This window comes from Oncorhynchus tshawytscha, linkage group LG26, assembly GCF_018296145.1.
Source record: "Oncorhynchus tshawytscha isolate Ot180627B linkage group LG26, Otsh_v2.0, whole genome shotgun sequence".
NCBI classification, from domain to species: Eukaryota; Metazoa; Chordata; class Actinopteri; order Salmoniformes; family Salmonidae; genus Oncorhynchus; species Oncorhynchus tshawytscha.
Window position 1 is genome coordinate 38,796,566 of NC_056454.1, and position 20,282 is coordinate 38,816,847.

The following is a 20,282-nucleotide window of genomic DNA, read 5'->3' on the forward strand; positions in this document are numbered from 1 at the left end:
GCCTACATCAGACCACTTAGGCAAATGATGGGTAGGAAGTGAGGCTTGGAAGGGGGAGGTGCATTTCTTTGGTACCGCCCTCTATGTACACAACCTGGCATTTGACTCTCAGTCTGGTGACCTCAAGGTATCCCAGCTATCAGACCTTGTCTGGTTACAGTATGTCAGGTTATCCCAGCTATCAGACCTTGTCTGGTTACAGTATGTCAGGTTATCCCAGCTATCAGACCTTGTCTGGTTACAGTACGTCAGGTTATACCAGCTATCAGACCTTGTCTGGTTACAGTACGTCAGGTTATCCCAGCTATCAGACCTTGTCTGGTTACAGTATGTCAGGTTATCCCAGCTATCAGACCTTGTCTGGTTACAGTACGTCAGGTTATCCCAGCTATCAGACCTTGTCTGGTTACAGTACGTCAGGTTATCCCAGCTATCAGACCTTGTCTGGTTACAGTACGTCAGGTTATCCCCTATCAGCTGGCTATCAGACCTTGGTCTGGTTACAGGTTATCCCAGCTATCAGACCTTGTCTGGTCCCAGCAGGTTATCCCAATCAGAGCTGGTCTGGTGACCTCAGGGTATCCCACTTACCAGACCTGGTCTGGGTGTTTCAGGTTATCCCAGCTATCAAACCTTGTCTGGTTACAGTACGTCAGGTTATCCCAGCTATCAGAGCTGGTCTGGTAACCTCAGGGTATCCCACTTACCAGACCTGGTCTGGGTGTTTCAGGTTATCCCAGCTATCAAACCTTGTCTGGTTACAGTACGTCAGGTTATCCCAGCTATCAGAGCTGGTCTGGTTACCTCAGGTTATCCCACTTACCAGACCTGGTCTGGTTACAGTGTTTCAGGTCAGGTTGTCCCAGCTATCAGACCTGGTCTGGTGACAGGGTACGTACCAGACCTGGTCTTATCCAGGTTATCCCAGCTATCAGACCTTGTCTGGTTACAGTACGTCAGGTTATCCCAGCTATCAGACCTTGTCTGGTTACAGTACGTCAGGTTATCCCAGCTATCAGACCTTGTCTGGTTACAGTACGTCAGGTTGTCCCAGCTATCAGAGCTGGTCTGGTGACCTCAGGGTATCCCACTTACCAGACCTGGTCTGGGTGTTTCAGGTTATCCCAGCTATCAGACCTTGTCTGGTTACAGTACGTCAGGTTATCCCAGCTATCAGAGCTGGTCTGGTGACCTCAGGGTATCCCACTTACCAGACCTGGTCTGGGTGTTTCAGGTTATCCCAGCTATCAGACCTTGTCTGGTTACAGTACGTCAGGTTATCCCAGCTATCAGAGCTGGTCTGGTACCTCAGGGTATCCCACTTACCAGACCTGGTCTGGGTGCGTCAGGTTATCCCAGCTATCAGACCTGGGTCAAATGCGTGAGCTTGATTTAGTTTGCACTATTGGAACTATTCCATTGATCCCATTGTGTAGAGAAAACTCAATCAAGCTCAGCTCAAGTATTTTAATGTATTTGACCCAAGGTCTGACTTAAGTATTGCTGATAGTGGTATGTCAGGATACATTTCCCTCAGTTTACCAATTGCTAAAACAGGTAATGCTAGTACTCACACTCGCTATATTGCTGCAGCTGACCGAACTCAGATGGACTCAGACACTCCCAGCTCCCGACTCCGTCTCCCATCATGTTGCCAGCTGGGAGGGACGTGAGGGAGGATGGTGGTGGATGTGCCTCTGAGGTGGAATGAGGTTCTAGTGTAGTTATCCCTGTGTGGAGCTGAGGAGGTTAATATCTGTCATGGCGTCATCCCAGATCCTTCCCAGTGAGTGCAGGTGGTGGCAGAAACAGACATCAGAGATGGTGGATCAGTACGTGATATGGCGGTCCAGCCAGATGCAGGTCTCTTGGCCTCTCTCTCTCTGATTACACAGACACAAGCTGAGAGAGGGGAGAGGGAGAGAGAGGGAGAGAGGGAGAGAGGGAGAGAGGGAGAGAGGGAGAGAGGGAGAGAGGGAGAGAAAGAGCAAGAGAGTGAGGGAAAGAGAGAGCGATAGATAGATAGAGATAAAGAGAGGGAGAGTGAGAGAGAGAGAGAGAGAGAGAGAGAGCGATAGAGAGAGAGAGAGAGAGAGAGAGAGAGAGAGAGAGAGAGGGAGAGATTAGTTTCTATCAAACCATCTTCCGCCATTATAGAACACAGACACACAGACTCCTGACACAGTCAAAATCAAGTCATTAGTCACTGCCACAGCACATAAACCACACACATACAGTACATAGAGTAAAGTGGAGGCTGGTGAGGGGAGGACGGCTCATAATAATGTCTGGAACGGAGCGAATAGAATAGCATCAAACACATGGTATCCATGTTGGATGTATTTGATGCTATTCCGTTGCAGCCATTACCACGAGCCTGTCCTCCCCAATTAAGGTGCCACCAACCTCCTGTGATAGCGTGAAATAGTGGGCTCCTCAATGTAGGTATGTACATGTGCTATGCGGGCAACAGAGACAGCTCTGCTCTGTGGAGGAGTAATCTATACATCTCTCTGGATGGATGGCCTCACAGGGAGGAGGCAGCCAGGTGGAAAATACACAGCAGTTTACCAGCTCATGGACAAACACACACACACACACACATACAGAACAAAAAAATACAGACTGATACAGACTCGGCACAGAATTTAAAAAATATACTGACACACACACACACACACACACACACACACACACACACACACACACACACACACACACACTTGTGAGCCACACATCCAGAGTAGATTACCTGTATGATTGAATCCTGCTCTGGCCTGATACGAGTCCACTCTAATGGGTCCACTCTAATGGGATCTTGTTACAACCGATGTTAATAATTTTTCTCTCTGATTAGAGTGCTCACTTCTCACATTGTCATTTCCCTCTCTCTCTCGCCTGCTGAAACTCTCTCTCCTGCTGTACCTCTCTCTCTCGCTGTACCTCTCTCTCTCGCTGTACCTCTCTCTCTCTCGCTGTATTCTCTCTCTTCCCCTCTCCCCCTCCCTCCCTCTCTCTCCCTCCCTCCCTCTCTCCCTCTCTCTCCCTTTCTCCCTCTCTCCATCTCTACCTCTTTCTCTCTCTCTTTCCCTCTCTCCGTCTCTACCTCTTTCTCTCTCTCTTTCCCTCTCTCCGTCTCTACCTCTTTCTCTCTCTCTTTCCCTCTCTCTGTCTCTACCTCTTTCTCTCTCTCTTTCCCTCTCTCCGTCTCTACCTCTTTCTCTCTCTCTCTGGCAGAGAATGTTCTGTACTTCTATAATTCAAGCACATAATCTGACAAACCACAACATTGCCATCAGAGAATTACCACATTTCAACAGGAAATAGATTTAGTCCGCCTACGGTACATTTTTTTCAAATTCCCATCTGAACCTAATGACCATCCAATTCTATAACGAGCGGAGTGGATACTGAATTAATTCAAATCAAATCAAATTGTATTGGTCACATACACATGGTGGGCAGATAAATAATTGTGCTTCTAGTTCTGACAGTGCAGTAGGGTTAACCCTAACCCTGACCCACACACACACACACACACACACACACACGCGCGCGCACACACACACGCACACACACACACACAGCAGTTTACCAGTTCATGGGCAGAATGACAGGGGTGAGGTAGAAAGCATCAAAGCATCTCTATGTATGAGCAACAGAAGGAGGAAGAACAAGGCATGGATTCAATCTGCAGTGATGAGAGGAGCCAGAATTAAGGCTAGCTGCCCTCAGTGACAGTAGGGTGATGACGTTAGTCATGGGGGCTCATTACAGAGCTGCCCTCAGTGACAGTAGGGGGATGACGTTAGTCATGGGGGCTCATTACAGAGCTGCCCTCAGTGACAGTAGGGTGATGACGTTAGTCGTGGGACTTCATCACAGAGCTGCCCTCAGTGACAGTAGTGGGATGACGTTAGTCATGGGGGCTCATTACAGAGCTGCCTTCAGTGACAGTAGGGTGATGACGTTAGTCATGGGGGCTCATTACAGAGCTGCCCTCAGTGACAGTAGGGTGATGACGTTAGTCATGGGGGCTCATCACAGAGCTGCCCTCAGTGACAGTAGGGTGATGACGTTAGTCATGGGGGCTCATCACAGAGCTGCCCTCAGTGACAGTAGGGTGATGACGTTAGTCATGGGGGCTCATCACAGAGCTGCCCTCAGTGACAGTAGGGTGATGACGTTAGTCATGGGGGCTCATCACAGAGCTGCCCTCAGTGACAGTAGGGGATGACGTTAGTCATGGGGGCTCATTACAGAGCTGCCCTCAGTGACAGTAGGGGGATGACGTTAGTCATGGGGGCTCATTACAGAGCTGCCTTCAGTGACAGTAGGGTGATGACGTTAGTCATGGGGGCTCATCACAGAGCTGCCCTCAGTGACAGTAGGGTGATGATGTTAGTCATGGGGGCTCATCACAGAGCTGCCCTCAGTGACAGTAGGGTGATGACGTTAGTCATGGGGGCTCATCACAGAGCTGCCCTCAGTGACAGTAGGGTGATGACGTTAGTCATGGGGGCTCATCACAGAGCTGCCCTCAGTGACAGTGGGGTGATGACGTTAGTCATGGGGGCTCATCACAGAGCTGCCCTCAGTGACAGTAGGGGGATGACGTTAGTCATGGGGGCTCATCACAGAGCTGCAGATTGGACTCCTGGGGTTGGTGTGGAGAGATGAGATCACAGTTTAATCTTGTCAGCGTCTAATTCTCGCCCACACACACACACACACACACTCCCGCTCTCTCTCACACACACGCACACACACACACATGCAATAACACTGAATAGACACACTGTGATTTGCAACTGATCCAATTATATGAGAGGTTTACTCATCTACTCTAACCCTAGAAGTAAATTGTAAAGACGAAATAACTTCTATGTAAAACCTCAATGTACCACAATACCGTGCACAGGATAATATGATGGGTAGAGAGAGGAGAATTGTAAGAGAAAGAGCAAAATTACAAGTTTGAGTGTAGACAGAGACATTACAAAAATGTAAAGGAATCAGAATTGTAAAGATTACATGTTTTCTAGGTATTGTAACCCACTGGGCACCCACTGGTTGAGTCAACGTTGTTTCCACAACCAACGTGGAATACATGTTGGGAATTGCCATCTGTGTCCAGTGACAAGCCTTGGCATGGGATGATTCAATGGGCTGAGAGAGGATGAATGCACTAATTAAGATGAATGCCCTAATTGTAAGTCGCTCTGGATAAGACCGTCTGCTAAATAGCTACAATGTAAATGTGAAAATGGATGGAGAGAGAGTGTTAAAAATGACAAAAGTACGACAGCTAGAGAGACAACTGAGAGAGAATATAGACAGTGAGTCTTTAACTCTCTTTGATGGTGGAGGAAAACATGGCCCATGTTAACGTAGCCTCTGCACAGCCACTCTGGGTGGAGTGCCATGAGTCTGGCTAGAGAGGCTACGTAAACGTTGGTCTGAAGAGGTGGTCAGACAACACGGAGGACCATCTACTGTAAGAGTATTAGAACACACACAGAGCACTTTGTCTGTACAGAGGGAGCATCTATTTCCAGTATCTGTTCTCAGTATCAGACCCCTTATGCAAACGCAGATTTTCTGAGCTCTTCCCGTATGGCCAGTATTTGTCCGTGTTCCAATGAAATCTTCCAGTTCCTGGAAAGTCATCTGAGAGGGCAGCAGATTGGTCAAGTGTGTGTGTAACATACCCCTTGGCTGGGAGCCAGAGGTATGTTAGTGTCACCGTGTAATCAAAGTGCCCAGTGGGTGTTTGATTTGGGCAGGAATGTACCAGCATTGGGCCAGATTACATCTGAGAGGGTGGAACAGCTTTTCAAACCAGAGAACAATATTATTGCTTCTTTCCTGATCATTTGGATCGTTAATGGTGTACAGGGTTTTATTAAACTGGCCATTAATCATGACCGATGTTATTTCTGTTACTCTCCCATAACAGAAAGACATTTTTATATGTTCCCCCTTAGGAACAGTTTACTACATTTTTAACTCTGTGTTCAGAGAATATAATGTTATTCCTTTGAGAGTTCCAATCTAGTGAAATATATGTAATTCTTCATATTTGGAGTGACGGAGGCCACTCAGTTTTCATTATATAATGTGACCATTATATCCGATTCCGCTTATAAATCGGTCAATCACTTGTTGAATCAATTAATATTCAACCTTTTTCTCAAGTGTGACTTCATAGTGTTTTAGATTATTGTCTTGGATTGCTCAGGTCGACACCTGGTGAGGCCAGTAATTAAAATACTGCTGAGTGGACTACTTTGCCTAATAAATATGAATTGGATCCACTTTGACTGATGGAGATTAGAGTGTGTGTATCTTAAAGGTGGATGTATGTAAACACACAAATGACTGTGAAGCACCACAGGGTCACATTCAGACAGTGACATGTCTTCGCATTTGCCCCGACACAGTTGTAATGTTTGTGTAAACAGATGAGTTGAAACCATGGGTTTGACGCTGTCCGACAGAGGTTAAATAACAGAGGAAAATAAAGAGTGTGAAAGAAGGAACATTTATATTTTATACAGAAAGAAAAAGAAAGGTACTATTGTTTCACTCGCCAGCCTTGGATAATAATACCCGGGAGGAAGAAATGTCTGCAAACAGAAACATGGTAATAACTGTAATAGCCTGGGGTCATGTCATCTACTCTCAATTAGGAAAATAATACTCAAATAGACCAAACAACAGATGTGCCATTCTTCATCTGTAGCATAATCACAGCCAGTAACAGGGAGACAGGGAGAGAAAGGTATTGTTCCAGTCCTGTCGTACCTGATTACCTTCCTCCTCTCCAAACCAAGTGAGAGAGCCAGGGAGGCAAGTGATAATAGAAGAGCAGCAGCCAGCAGGGCTGGTAGAGCTAGTTAGTTCATGCATGCTTAGAAATGGGAGACATACAGTGGAGGTGGAAGACAGAAACAGGAGTGGAGCTGGTTGTCAGGGGGCTTGTGTGTGTCTGTGGTTCTGTTTTGTGTGTGTGTGTGTGTGTGTGTGTGTGTGTGTGTGTGTGTGTGTGTGTGTGTGTGTGTGTGTGTGTGTGTGTGTGTGTGTGTGTGTGTGTGTGTGTGTGTGTGTGTGTGTGTGTGTGTGTGTGTGTGTGTGTGTGTGTGAGCATCTGGGGAAGGAGAGACAGTAGGGGAGGTGAGGGTAGGGTGAGACAAAGGCACTTACTGATCAACTGTATGGGGCCTCCCCTCAGTGCAGAGAGGGATTCTGTTTGCTCACAAGGTTACCTAGCAACTCTAACGTCATACAGTAGGTGTGCACACAGCAAGAGGAGGAGGGGGATGTAGGGAGAGGTAGGGGAGAGGAGGGTGGGGAGGGGGATGTAGAGGGAGGTAGGGGATGTAGGGGGAAGAGGAGAAGGGGATGTGGGGAGAGGTAGGGGAGAGGAGGAGGTAGGGGGATATAGGGGATGTAGGGGGAGGAGGGGAGGTAGGGGGAGAGGAGGAGGTAGGGGAATATAGGGGCTGTAGGGAGGAGGAGGGGGAGGTAGGGAGAGGTAGGGGGAAGAGGAGAGGGGATGTGGGGATGTGGGGAGAGGTAGGGGAGAGGAGGAGGTAGGGGAATATAGGGGATGGAGGGGAGGTAGGGAGAGGTAGGGGATGTAGGGGGAGGAGGGGGAGTGAATGAGAGGTAGGGGGAGGAGGAAGAGGAGGTGGGGGAGGTTCAGCAGCAAAGTGACACCTTATGGATCACTTCCTGTGTTAGTGTAGAGTATGTGTGCATGGGCACGTGCTGCATACAAAACATTATGGATTCAGTGCACATCAACCTATGACGTCAACACACCGTGTGAGAGGACAAAGCATACTGTTGATACACACCTGCATCCTAATCTCCTTCCTGGCAAAACAAGTATGCTGTGAGTAAGGCTTCTATTTTGAAGTCATTTCACAGGAAAGGGAGATCTTATTACTTGGAGTTCCCCGAAAATTCATAGAATGATTATGATGTATGTCTATAAGTGACTGCAAGTCATCGCACCATATAGGAAGACAGAGCATACTGTATGAGCACAATTATACAGAACAGGATATGGGGAATACACCTCTGCACTCAAATTTCTCAGTATGCATTACAAAACAAGACCTATCACCGCCTTCCTAGCCCACAGCCTTTGGTAGCGTGCCGCATTGGTGGCACTATCTTGTCCTCAAAGCCCACAAAGAAGTTGTTTAATTTGTCTGGAAGCAAGACGTCGATGTCTGCGACAGGGCTGGTTTTTCTTTTTGTAATCCGTGATTGTCTGTAGACCCTGCCACATACTTATTGTGTTTGAGCCGTTGAATTGCGACACTTTGTCTCTATACTGACACTTTGCTTGTTTGATTGCCATACGGAGGGAATAACTACGCTGTTTGTATCCTGCCATATTCCCAGTTGTCTTGCCATGTTTAAATGCAGTGGTACGTGCGTTCCGTTTTGCACGGATGCTGCCATCAATCCACAGTTTCTGGTTAGGGAAGGTTTTAATAGTCACAGTGGGTACAACATCTCCTATACACGTCCTTATAAAATTGCTCATCGAGTCAGCGTATACATCAATTTTGTTCTCTGAGGCTACCCGGAACATATCCCAGTCCACGTGATCGAAGCAATCTTGTGGAATACGATTGGTCAGACCAGCGTTGGATAGACCTAAGCACGGGCGGAGGAGGACCTTGTATGCATTGCAGAAGTAGCAATTGTCGAGCGTGTTACTCGCTCATGTACTGTAATTGATATACTGATAGAATTCAGGTAGCCTTGTTCTCAAATGAGCTTTGTTAAAATCCCCAGCTACAATCAATGCAGCTTCAGGATAAATGGTTTCCAGTTTGAAAAAAATCCAGTGAAGTTCCTTGATGAAGGTCTTGGTTTCCGCTTGCGGTGGGATATGCACGGCTGTGCCAATAATTGAGGAGAGTTCTCTAGGGAGATAATACGGTCGGCATTTGATTGTGAGGAATTCTAGGTCAGGTGAACAAAATTACTTTAGTTCCTGTATGTTGTTACAATTACACCATGAGTTGTTAATCAAGAAACATACACCCCTGCCCTTCTTCTTATCAGAGAGATGTTTATTCCTGTCGGCGCAATGCATTGAAAATCCCATTGCCTGTATGGACTCTGACAGCATGTCCCCAGCTAGCCATGTTTCCGTGAAACAGAGTATGTTACAATCCCGGACATCTCTTTGGAAAGCAACTCTTGCCCTGATTTCTTCGACTTTGTTAACTAGGGACTGGACATTAGCGAGTGATATACTCGGAAGCGATGGGTGGTGTACACGCACCCTCTCCTCTGATGGCATTGTTTTGGGTCGACCTCTGGAATCAGCTCAAATGCCCTGGGAGGTGCAGACAAAGGATCCACTTTGGGAAAGTCATATTCCTGGTCGTAGTGCTGGATGTATGTAAGAACACTTAAGATTTTCTGGGCTTACAATGTAAGAAATAATACATGAAAAAAACTAAATACTGCATAGTTTCCTAAGGACTAGAAGCAAAGCTGCCATCTCTATCGGTGCCATCTTCACATAAGAATACGGGAAGAAGAAAGAATACAGGAAGAAGGAAGAAGGACTAGTAGTCCCCCTTGATGAATCCTGATGGAAGGAACAATGTGCAGTCATACACCCCTCCTTATTTCTCAATCAGAATCTAGCTTTTAACTTGTCAGTACTCACTGAGAAAAAGCCCACACAGACAGAGTCAATCAAACTGTGCTTTTGCCAGAACTCCTTCTCTGCTCAGTGTTCTAATGGTCTGTGGTGACTCATTCAGCCATTCAGGCTCTCAATGAGTGGATATTAACACCTCTGTGTTCATACTCAGTCTCTCCTCTCTGTAGTCTCCCAGCTCTGCAGAGCACTACCACTACTACACGGTGTTCTACACTGTATGCCCTATACTGTATGTCTGTCTGAGACAATGGTGACTCAGAGGTGTTCTGTGTACTTACAACTCAAGACCTTTACTTACTGTAAACTTTAATATTTCATTTGGCTGAGAGGTTTTTTTTGTGATGTGTTGGTGTGATTTTAAAATAAAATGGGAAGAAAAAGATTTGACATTTAAATAAGTCTCCTCTCTCCCTTGCACTCACTCACTCACTCACTCACTCACTCGCGCACGCACGCACGCACACACACACACACACACACACACCTTATACACACCATCCTTAAGGTTATACACATTTACCTACAGTCTTTCTTTTGAGCACAACTAAGTAATAATACTAGATGTATTTTATATAGCGCTTTTCATACAGAATCTCAAAGTCACTTTAAAAAAACAAACACAAAAACTAATTCAGGAAGCTGTCAGTTGCTGGGAGATGGTCTTACATAGTCCAATGAAGATGCAGTTCACTAAAGGAATATGTTAAGAAGTGGTATTGATGGCCAAGCCAGGTAGGAAGAAATAACGGTCATACAGGCAGGCTCGGAGCGCTTCATCAGACACCTCTGTCTTTCAACCACTCACACTCCATCTTTCCTCTTCCACCTGGATGCATGTGTCCACATTCTGAGGGCACAATCAGCCACCCACTGATCTGCACCAGACTGTTATTCCCCTCCAAGGGTAGCCTGGTCCCAGGTCTGTTTGTGCTCTCTTGCCGGTATTCAGGAGCAAGACAGCACAAACAGATCTGGGACCAGGCTACCTTTACACTTCCAAGGGAAACAAACTTTACTGTCACTCCCTAGTTCTATTACGACCACGGCAAAATGTTTTCCGTTTCTCTCCAATGCTAGCCAATATCTCTATATGGCAGTCGAGTCAAGCAAGGCCCCCTGATATTAATAATAAAATATGCAATTCCGTCACGACTCCGACCGAAGGACACTCCCCTTCCCGTTCGGGTGGCGCTCGGCGGTCGTCGTCGCCGGCCTACTAGCTGCCACTGATTCTTTCCTCCCCCTCCTTATGTGTTTATTGAGTACACCTGTTTTGAGTTGGGTATAATTATTGTGACCTTCTGTTTTGTGTAACTTGTGTGCATGTCTGTGGGTTACGTGTTTCCCATTTCGTGGGTTTTGCTGGACAGTTTAAGTCCCCATGTTTGGGGCGTTGTTTTGTTGTACGCCCTGTGTTTTCGTGGGGTTGGTTTATGTTCGCAGTTTTGTGCATTAAATTAGCACTACCCTGAACTCTCTGCTTCCTGCGCCTGACTTCTCACCCACTACACCCAGAACATTACAAATTCAGTGTTCAGTATGTGCATGTGATTATGTGTGTATATGATTCGCAAAGGAATTGAACCCATGACTTTTGTGTTAATAATTATGCCATCTCCCTACAACTAGTTCAAGTGCAATCAAGTGCTAAAACTAATCAACAGGAAACTGTTCTCAACAGGGACAGAGTGATTAGCTCATGGTTACTATGAAAGAAGCACCTAGCACAGAACAGTATGTCTTTATTGCCAATCAGGTCTTAAATCAGTCACGTAATCATCACACGCCATACCATTGAGTGTTAATACAGCAACTTACGGATCTCTGTAAGTGATGACATATTCTTTTTAAAAGCCTCTCGAGCCATACTGAAGTTACACAGACTGACTGGATCAGAAAGTCAACAGTCAACTAGCAACCTGCAGTCTCCATTTTGGAAATTAAATGAATTATTATTATTATTGCTACTTTATTCCAATCTCATTCTATTTTAAGGGGTATCAAATCACGTTTTACTGAAAATAATCAGGACTTTCAGAAAACAGCCATTCAAAATGTCTGAAGAAGGACCGGCAAAACATCTGAAGAACAATCAAGGACTAGGGAGAGAAGGAGTGACAGACACAGAGTGTGCTGTACCTCACCAGCACCCACTGAAACGTGCAGGGATAACTGCACAACATGTGCACTGGAGTGAGATGTTTATTTCGCCTGAATGGCTGGAGCATGTTAGAGAGACATCAATGCCAAATTAGGACACTGATCACCACGACGATAAAAGGAGAAGGAGAGGAGGTAGAGAAAAGTCCTGCAGGGGCAGTGACATCTCCTTCTCTAGAGAGAGATGGAGGACGGGAGAGAGGGGGGAGGGAGGGAGCAAGAGAGAGTGAGGGCGATAGAGGGAGCAAGAGAGAGTGAGGGCGATAGAGGGAGCAAGAGAGAGTGAGGGCCATAGAGGGAGCAAGAGGGTTGAGAATACATGGAGGGGTAGTTTGAAAGAGCATAATCAGTCAAAGGTAATGAGAACACAGCCAATGCCAGACCGGCACAGTCAGGGCCCAAATCCACAAAGTATCGCAGTGCTGATCTAGGATACATTCAGCCTTTTAGATCACAGTGAATAGGATCAAATAAACAGGGAAGGACCTGATCCTAGAATGATGCGATGCAGGATCCCCTCTTCAGAAAGTGACTGTGCGGTAGTCATGATAAAAGCACCACAGCGTCTCCCTGTCAGTCAGTATAGGCCCCGACGTGACCCTCTACCTGCTGTCAGCTTGGAGTGACGTGTGTGCGTGTGTGCACCTCTGTGTGTGTGTGTGCACCTCTGTGTGTGTGTGTGCACCTCTGTGTGTGTGCACCTCTGTGTGTGTGCACCTCTGTGTGTGTGTGTGTGTGTGTGTGTGTGTGTGTGTGTGTGTGTGTGTGTGTGTGTGTGTGTGTGTGTGTGTGTGTGTGTGTGTGTGTGTGTGTGTGTGTGTGTGTGTGTTTGTGTATATGCATGTGTGCGTGTGTTTGTGTATGAGACTAGATGGCGAGAGAGAGAGAGAGAGAGAGAGAGAGAGAGAGAGAGAGAGAGAGAGAGAGAGAGAGAGAGAGAGAGAGAGAGAGAGAGAGAGAGAGAGAGAGAGAGAGAGAGAGAGAGAGAGAGAGAGAGAGAGAGAGGTCATAGCGGTTAGAGCGTTGGCTTCGTAACCAAAGGGTTAAGAGATCAAATCCCTGAGCTGACAAGGTAAAAATCTGTCGTTCTGCCCCTGAACAAGGCAGTTACCCACTAGGCCATCATTGAAAATAATAAGTCATTCTTAACTATCTTGCCTAGTTAAATAAAGGGTATAAAAAAACAGACATACACTTTTATATTTGTGGTATCCAATTATATTTGTGGTATCCAATTGTTAGTAGCTACTATCTTGTCTCATCACTACAACTCCCGTACGGGCTCGGGAGAGACAAAGGTTGAAAGTCATGCGTCCTTCGATACACAACTCAACTAAGCCACACTGCTTCTTAACACAGTGGGCATTCAACCCGGAAGCGCGCTGTGTCGGAGGAAACACTGTGCACCTGGCAACCTTGGTTAGCGTGCACTGCACCCGGCCCGCCACAGGAGCCGCTGGTGCACGATGAGACAAGGATATCCCTACCGGCCAAACCCTCCCTAACGACGCTAGGCCAATTGTGCATCGCCCCACGGACCTCCCGGTCACGGTCAGTTACGACAGAGCCTGGGCATAAACCCAGAGTCTCTGGTGGCACAGCAGTACAGCGCCACCCGGGAGGCCTTCATTGAACCTTTATTTAACTTGGCAAGTCAGTTAAGAACAAATTCAGATTTATAATGAGAGTCTACACTGGCCAAACCCGTATGATGCTTGGCCAATTATGAACCACCCTAAGGGACTCCCAATCACAGCCAGTTGTGATACAGCCTGGATTTGAACTAGGGTGTCTGTAGTGACACCTCTAGCACTGAGATGCAGGGTCTTAGACCGCTGCGCCACTCAGGAGCCCAATACACAATATGGGTTTCAGCAACCTTCTGATCCAGAGTCACAGGATTACACCCATCCACCACCCCAGTCTACAATGCCCTAGTGAAACCCAAGCCTACCCTAGCGCCTCTAGTGGCCGGTTTTGAAGGCATTTCCCGGCATCCTCAGGACATGGATAGACATCCAATTTTAATGTCAATCTTGAATAACCTGGATGATTAGAAGAGGGCGTGGACAGTATTGGTAGCTCTGTTCCTAGCTCCTAAGGAACAGTATTGGTAGCTCTGTTCCTAGCTCCTAAGGAACAGTATTGGTAGCTCTGTTCCTAGCTCCTAAGGAACAGTATTGGTAGCTCTGTTCCTAGCTCCTAAGGAACAGTATTGGTAGCTCTGTTCCTAGCTCCTAAGGAACAGTATTGGTAGCTCTGTTCCTAGCTCCTAAGGAACAGTATTGGTAGCTCTGTTCCTAGCTCCTAAGGAACAGTATTGGTAGCTCTGTTCCTAGCTCCTAAGGAACAGTATTGGTAGCTCTGTTCCTAGCTCCTAAGGAACAGTATTGGTAGCTCTGTTCCTAGCTCCTAAGGAACAGTATTGGTAGCTCTGTTCCTAGCTCCTAAGGAACAGTATTGGTAGCTCTGTTCCTAGCTCCTAAGGAACAGTATTGGTAGCTCTGTTCCTAGCTCCTAAGGAACAGTATTGGTAGCTCTGTTCCTAGCTCCTAAGGAACAGTATTGGTAGCTCTGTTCCTAGCTCCTAAGGAACAGTATTGGTAGCTCTGTTCCTAGCTCCTAAGGAACAGTATTGGTAGCTCTGTTCCTAGCTCCTAAGGAACAGTATTGGTAGCTCTGTTCCTAGCTCCTAAGGAACAGTATTGGTAGCTCTGTTCCTAGCTCCTAAGGAACAGTATTGGTAGCTCTGTTCCTAGCTCCTAAGGAACAGTATTGGTAGCTCTGTTCCTAGCTCCTAAGGAACAGTATTGGTAGCTCTGTTCCTAGCTCCTAAGGAACAGTATTGGTAGCTCTGTTCCTAGCTCCTAAGGAACAGTATTGGTAGCTCTGTTCCTAGCTCCTAAGGAACAGTATTGGTAGCTCTGTTCCTAGCTCCTAAGGAACAGTATTGGTAGCTCTGTTCCTAGCTCCTAAGGAACTTTGCAGTATTTGTTTTGTGTGTGTTATTTCATACATTATTAGCCCAGAAGGTTTATTGTGTTATTACATACAGCCGGAAATAACTTTTGGATATCAGAGCGACGGTAACTCACCAGAATTACGACCAGAAATACAGCTTTCCCGAATTGGATCCTTTGTTCGTACCCTCCAGGGCAACTGAACTTATCCCAGAGGCTGCTCCTAGATGCCGCCGGTGGAGAAAAGGTATTCAGAGTGGACTTCTAGTCCAACTCAGGAGGCGCGCACACCATTCACCACTTCCGGGTATATTACTCGCAGATGTTCAGTCCTTGGACAATAAATTAGACAAGCTCAGGGCGAGGATCTCTTTCCAGAGAGACATCAGGGACTCCAACATACTCTGATAAGGGCTATTTCACCTGACCTCAACCCAATTGAGATGGTTTGGGATGAGTTGGACAGCAGAGTGAAGGAAAAGAAGCCAACAAGTTCTCAGCATATGTGGAAACTCCTTTCAATACTGTTGGAAAACCATGCCAGGTGAAGCTGGTGAGAGAATGCCAAGAGTGTGCAAATTTGTCATCAAGGCAAATGGTGGCTACTTTGAGGAATCTCAAATATAAAATATATTTTGATTTGTTTAACACTTTTTTGGTTATAACATGATTCCATATGTATTATTTCAGAGTTCTGATGTCTTCACTATTATTCTACAATGTAGAAAATAGTAAAAAATAAAGAAAAACCCTGGAATTATTAGGTGTGTCCAAAATGTTGACTTGTACTGTATTTTATGTGACCAATACAATTTAATTTGATTTGTTCCTAAGACAACACAAAGGAAATACTTGCATACAGTGTAAAACATCACTTCAGGGGCTGGGCCGCCCTACAACTGGGTGACCAAAGGGAACCATGGCGCTAGCATTGAATTGAAGTGTCACTGTGTCAAAGGCTTCTGACTATAACCAGAGTAAGGGTCAATTTCATTTAAATTCAGTCTGTTCAATAAATACACTGAATGAGGAAAATTGGAATTTCAGTTTACTTCCTGACTTGACTGAATTGAAAGGGACTAACCTTTTCCATAACCCTAATGGTCTCAGTGTGTGAGAGGGAAAGTGAGGAGAGAGGATAACAGTTGGTTGAGGAATTCATTTGGACTGTCAGCTGTCATAGAGGCTGCACAAAAGCTTTAAGACAGCCTCTGTTTACAGCCAAACTGGAGGTCCAGGTGACTTTCTGAGCCAAAGATCCTTAGTAAAGAATGGTTCAGCTTGATCTGCCACACAACACAATAGCCCTGTGTCTCTGCCTAGCCTGTATGTGGCAGAATCACAGCCCAAACTTCAAACAACTGCAATTTTGTAGACCACTTAGTGTTTAAAGCAAGGCAAAGAAGGCAACCGAGAAAAACATTTCTATGAGTAAACAAATGTATCCGTTTCGATTATATAACAGGTTCTTTGTAGTTTTCTACTGCACTTTGCTTATGGTCTACAAGGCTAAAAAATGATGAGCCTCAAACAAAATAATATCCAAAAAAGATTTGCTCTGAAGGACATTTTTCCTATAATTTACAGAGTCGGGTATTCTTTCTGAGTCTGCAAAATACATTTTTAGGTAATCATGACTAAAGAACACTAACACACAATTCTATATCGTATGCCCTGAACCTATGAGGTCACTCTGGGCCTGAACATCAATAGGGTATTGTTCTCATCCATCTAGTATTAGTTCTGTGAATCTGTGCTCAGCTCTACTTAAAATCTCAGCCTTGCCATAAGGGAGCGGGACTAATACCCTATTTCAATGACACACACGCCTGGACAGAAACACAGAGGAAAGAGCATCGAGCATTGAGTTGTAGTAGGGTATACAGGTCCGTCTGAAAGGGTTTGAATCACTTGAGCCCTGCTCATTGAGGTGCTTCCTGCTTTAGCCATTCAGTCATGCTCATTATCACCTACAGTAGCTCGTTACTCTTGTGCCAATGACCGTAAACAAACCATGAATTGGAGGTTTGGACACATTGGCCTTTTCTCAATTGGATTTGCTCAACCTCCTGCGTCCTCTCTCCTCGGTCCTCTCTGGCCCCCTTTTGAAAGATAATCGAGGAGAGAGCTAGTAGACGAAAATGCTTGTATGAAATGAGACTCGCCTTCTCCAATCGCGCGTCATCAGACAAATTACGTTTACATGGTGGAATCCCAAAATAAATGTATAAAATTATAAAAATACATTTAGTTAGTAGTGCAAGATATTTTATAGATAAAAGGATAAGTAGCATATCCTTTTTAAATGTTTGCATGCTTTTCGAGAAAACAATAGCTGATTCAAAGGGGGTGAGACAGATTTCTAAAATATTCCGCGAAGGACTCGGGTAGGAGACACTTGTGCTTCCTCGCCAAAAGGAGGTTATCGAGGAGGGGAGGACTGTCTTTTGTTTGCCAATTAATTAATTGACACTCTCCTCTACCACTCGACCACTTATAGGTTTCTGGGTCACGGAGGAGAGACTTTTTCCAAAATGATAAAAGGCTACTGACACTGGCTGGTGGTAAAAAGCTCCTGGCATGAAGCTTCAATTCTCAATAAAGGCCAGTCACGTTTGACACTGTTTAGGATAGTCTCTCTGTGATACATCCCTAATAACCAAACTGGAGCTTTGTGGCTCTAAAACATATAGCTAAAAACAGACTCTTTACTCTGTACTTTGTTGAAACAGCTTTGAAAGCGATTACAGCCTTGAGTCTTCTTGGGTATGACACGACACACTTGGCAAACTTGGGGAGTTTCTCCCATTCTCCTCTGCAGATCCTCTCAAGCTCTGTTATGTTGGATGAGGAGTGCGGTTGCACAGCTATGTACAGGTCTCTCCAGAGATGTTTCAATAGGTTTAAGTCCAGGCTCTGTCTGGGCCACTCAATGACATTCAAAGACTTGTCCCAAAGCCACTTCTGCATTGTCTTGGCTGTGTGCTTAGGGTCGTTGTCCTGTTGGAAGGTGAACCTTCCCCCCAGTCTGAGGTCTTGAGCACTCTGGAGCAGGTTTTCATCAAGGATCTCTCCATACTTTGCTCCGTTCATCTTTGCCTTGATTCTAAATACTCTTCCAGTCCCTGCCGCTGAAAAACAACCCCACAGAATGATGCTGCCACCACCATGCTTCACAGTAGGGATGGTGCCAGGTTTCCTCCAGACGTGACGCTTGGAATTCAGACCAAATAGTTCAATCTAGGTTTCATCAGACCAGAGCATTTTGTTTCTCATGGTCTGAGAGTCTTTATGTGCCTTTTGGCAAACTTCAAGCGGGCTGTCGTGTGCCTTTTACTGAGGAGTGGCTTCCATCTGGCCACTCTACCACTCTGATTGGTGGAGTGCTGCAGAGATGGGTGTCCTTCTGGAAGGTTCTCCCATCTCCACAGAGGAGCTCTAGAGCTCTGTCAGAGTGACGATCGAGTTCTTGGTCACCTCCCTGACCAAGGCCCTTCTCCCTCGAATGCTCAGTTTGGCCGGGCGGCCAGCTCTAGAAAGAGTCTTAGTGGTTCCAAACTTCTTCCATTTAAGAATGATGGAGGCCCCTGTGTTTTTGGGGACCTTCAATGCTGCAAACATTTGTCATTATGGGGTATTGTGTGTAGATTGCTGAGTATTAAAAAAAAAATCCATTTTAGAATAAGGCTGTAACGTAACAAAATGTGGAAAGAATCTACGGGTCTGAATACTTCCCGAGTGCTCTGTAGCTAACCATTACTAACACCATGAAATGTACTTCAACTTTCCCCTCTTACTGGATGCTGTTTGAGATGAATGAATTTCATTTGATGTAGTGACACGTTATGAGGAAAGGGGTACAGACCAAGGGCAAAGTTCAAGTCAAATCTTTAATCTCCTGTTAGTCTAATAAGAGAACTGGGGCATGGTCTACCTTGGGGCTCTGGTCTGAGGGAGCTTGAACTTTGCTCATAAATGGTTTTGCCCATGATTTGTTATGTCTGTCGGCACTTCAGACAGGATGCAAACAGTCAGACTCACACACACACGCACACGCACGCGCACACGCACACACACACACTTTCCTCTTCCCTGTCCCAAACAGAGTTGCCCCCTGTCATCCATGTAATCACAACTCAACATTGTCATCTCTCTAAATAGCATCTTGTATTTAGTGTCTTCCCAACTCCTGATCACACACCATTTAGTCTGAGTGTTTTTATTCAGCTTTCTCCCCCCTGTACACCTCCTCAGCGGAGCAAGCAGCAGAGCTCTGCAGCCACTAGGCTGTTAGAGCTCTCTATTCTCCTGGGGAGGAAGCCTCAGAAATACCACCAGTGTTTATGGAGGGGCTGCTGGGTGTTATGGCAACAGGGGGGGATTGGTTTTAAGTGGTGGAGCCGTGCGTGATGTGGGGGTGGTGAAGCCAAGCTACAGTGTACTGTACTAGATACTAAAGGCCATGCATGGGCAAGCAAGACTAGGCCTGTTCACATCCATAGCCTCTGGTCGTTCCTTATCCCTTCAGGACAGCTCCAATGTATAATTTTGTCCAATTACCCTTAACTTACTGCTATTATCTACAATACTATTATCTTAATGTGACAGCCCCTTGACTTTGGACCGTTGATAAACTTCCCAAGAGAGAAAGCAACAATATGTTAACCAAGATAGATATAATACAGTAGTTCGAGCTATAGAATTAGAATGAGTAGAACAGCATTCTCCATTCAAAGGCAAAGATGATTGGCTATAACCATAGAATTAAAAATATTATAATGCACATAGAACTTCATTCTAATTCAATGGTTACAGCTGAACATCTTTGCCTTTTCTGATAGCTGGGCTTAATCAAATCAAATCAAATCGCTTGCGGCGAATACAACAATACAGTGAAATGCTTACTTACAAGTCTTTAACCAAGAATGCAGTTTTAAAACAATACCCCCAAAAAAGTAAGAGATAAGAATAACAAATAATTAAAGAGCAGCAGTAAAAAAATTATATATATATATATATTTTACTAGGCAAGTCAGTTAAGAACAATTATTTTTTATTTTTTTTCAATGACGGCCTAGGAACAATGGGTTAACTGCCTGTTCAGGGGCAGAATGACAGATTTGTACTTTGTCAGCTCAGGGATTTGAACTTGCAACCTTCCAGTTACAAGTCCAATGTTCTAACCACTAGGCTACCCTGCCGCCCATAAAATAACAATAGCGGGGCTATATACAGGGGGTACCAGTACAGAATCAATGTGTCAATGTGCGGGGTCACCGGTGTCGAGGTAATTGAGGTAATTATGTACATGTACTGTAGGTAGAGTTATTAAAGCGGCTATTCATAGATAGTAACAGAGAGTAGTAGCAGCGTGGGGGGGGGTGCAAAAATTCTGGGTAGCCATTTGATTAGCATTTCAGGAGTCTTATGGCTTGGGGGTAGAAGCTGTTCAGAAGCCT

General features: G+C 45.6%; 1 protein-coding gene across 2 annotated transcripts in view; it reads right to left on the bottom strand.

Annotated features, from left to right (window-relative positions):
- Positions 1-20,282, bottom strand: part of LOC112225602 (diacylglycerol kinase beta) — a 141,743-nt gene that overhangs the window by 114,299 nt on the left and 7,162 nt on the right. Inside the window, exons 1-2 of one of the 2 annotated variants that reach the window (XM_042306601.1) lie at positions 2,753-2,926; positions 1,575-1,902 (exon numbers count right to left, since the gene is read on the bottom strand). In XM_042306601.1, coding sequence (XP_042162535.1) covers positions 1,575-1,650 — 76 coding nt within the window. In that variant the 5' untranslated portion in view covers positions 1,651-1,902; positions 2,753-2,926. Of the gene's footprint in view, positions 1-1,574; positions 1,903-2,752; positions 2,927-20,282 lie in introns of those variants that run through there. The other variant, XM_042306600.1, reaches the window with a different exon arrangement.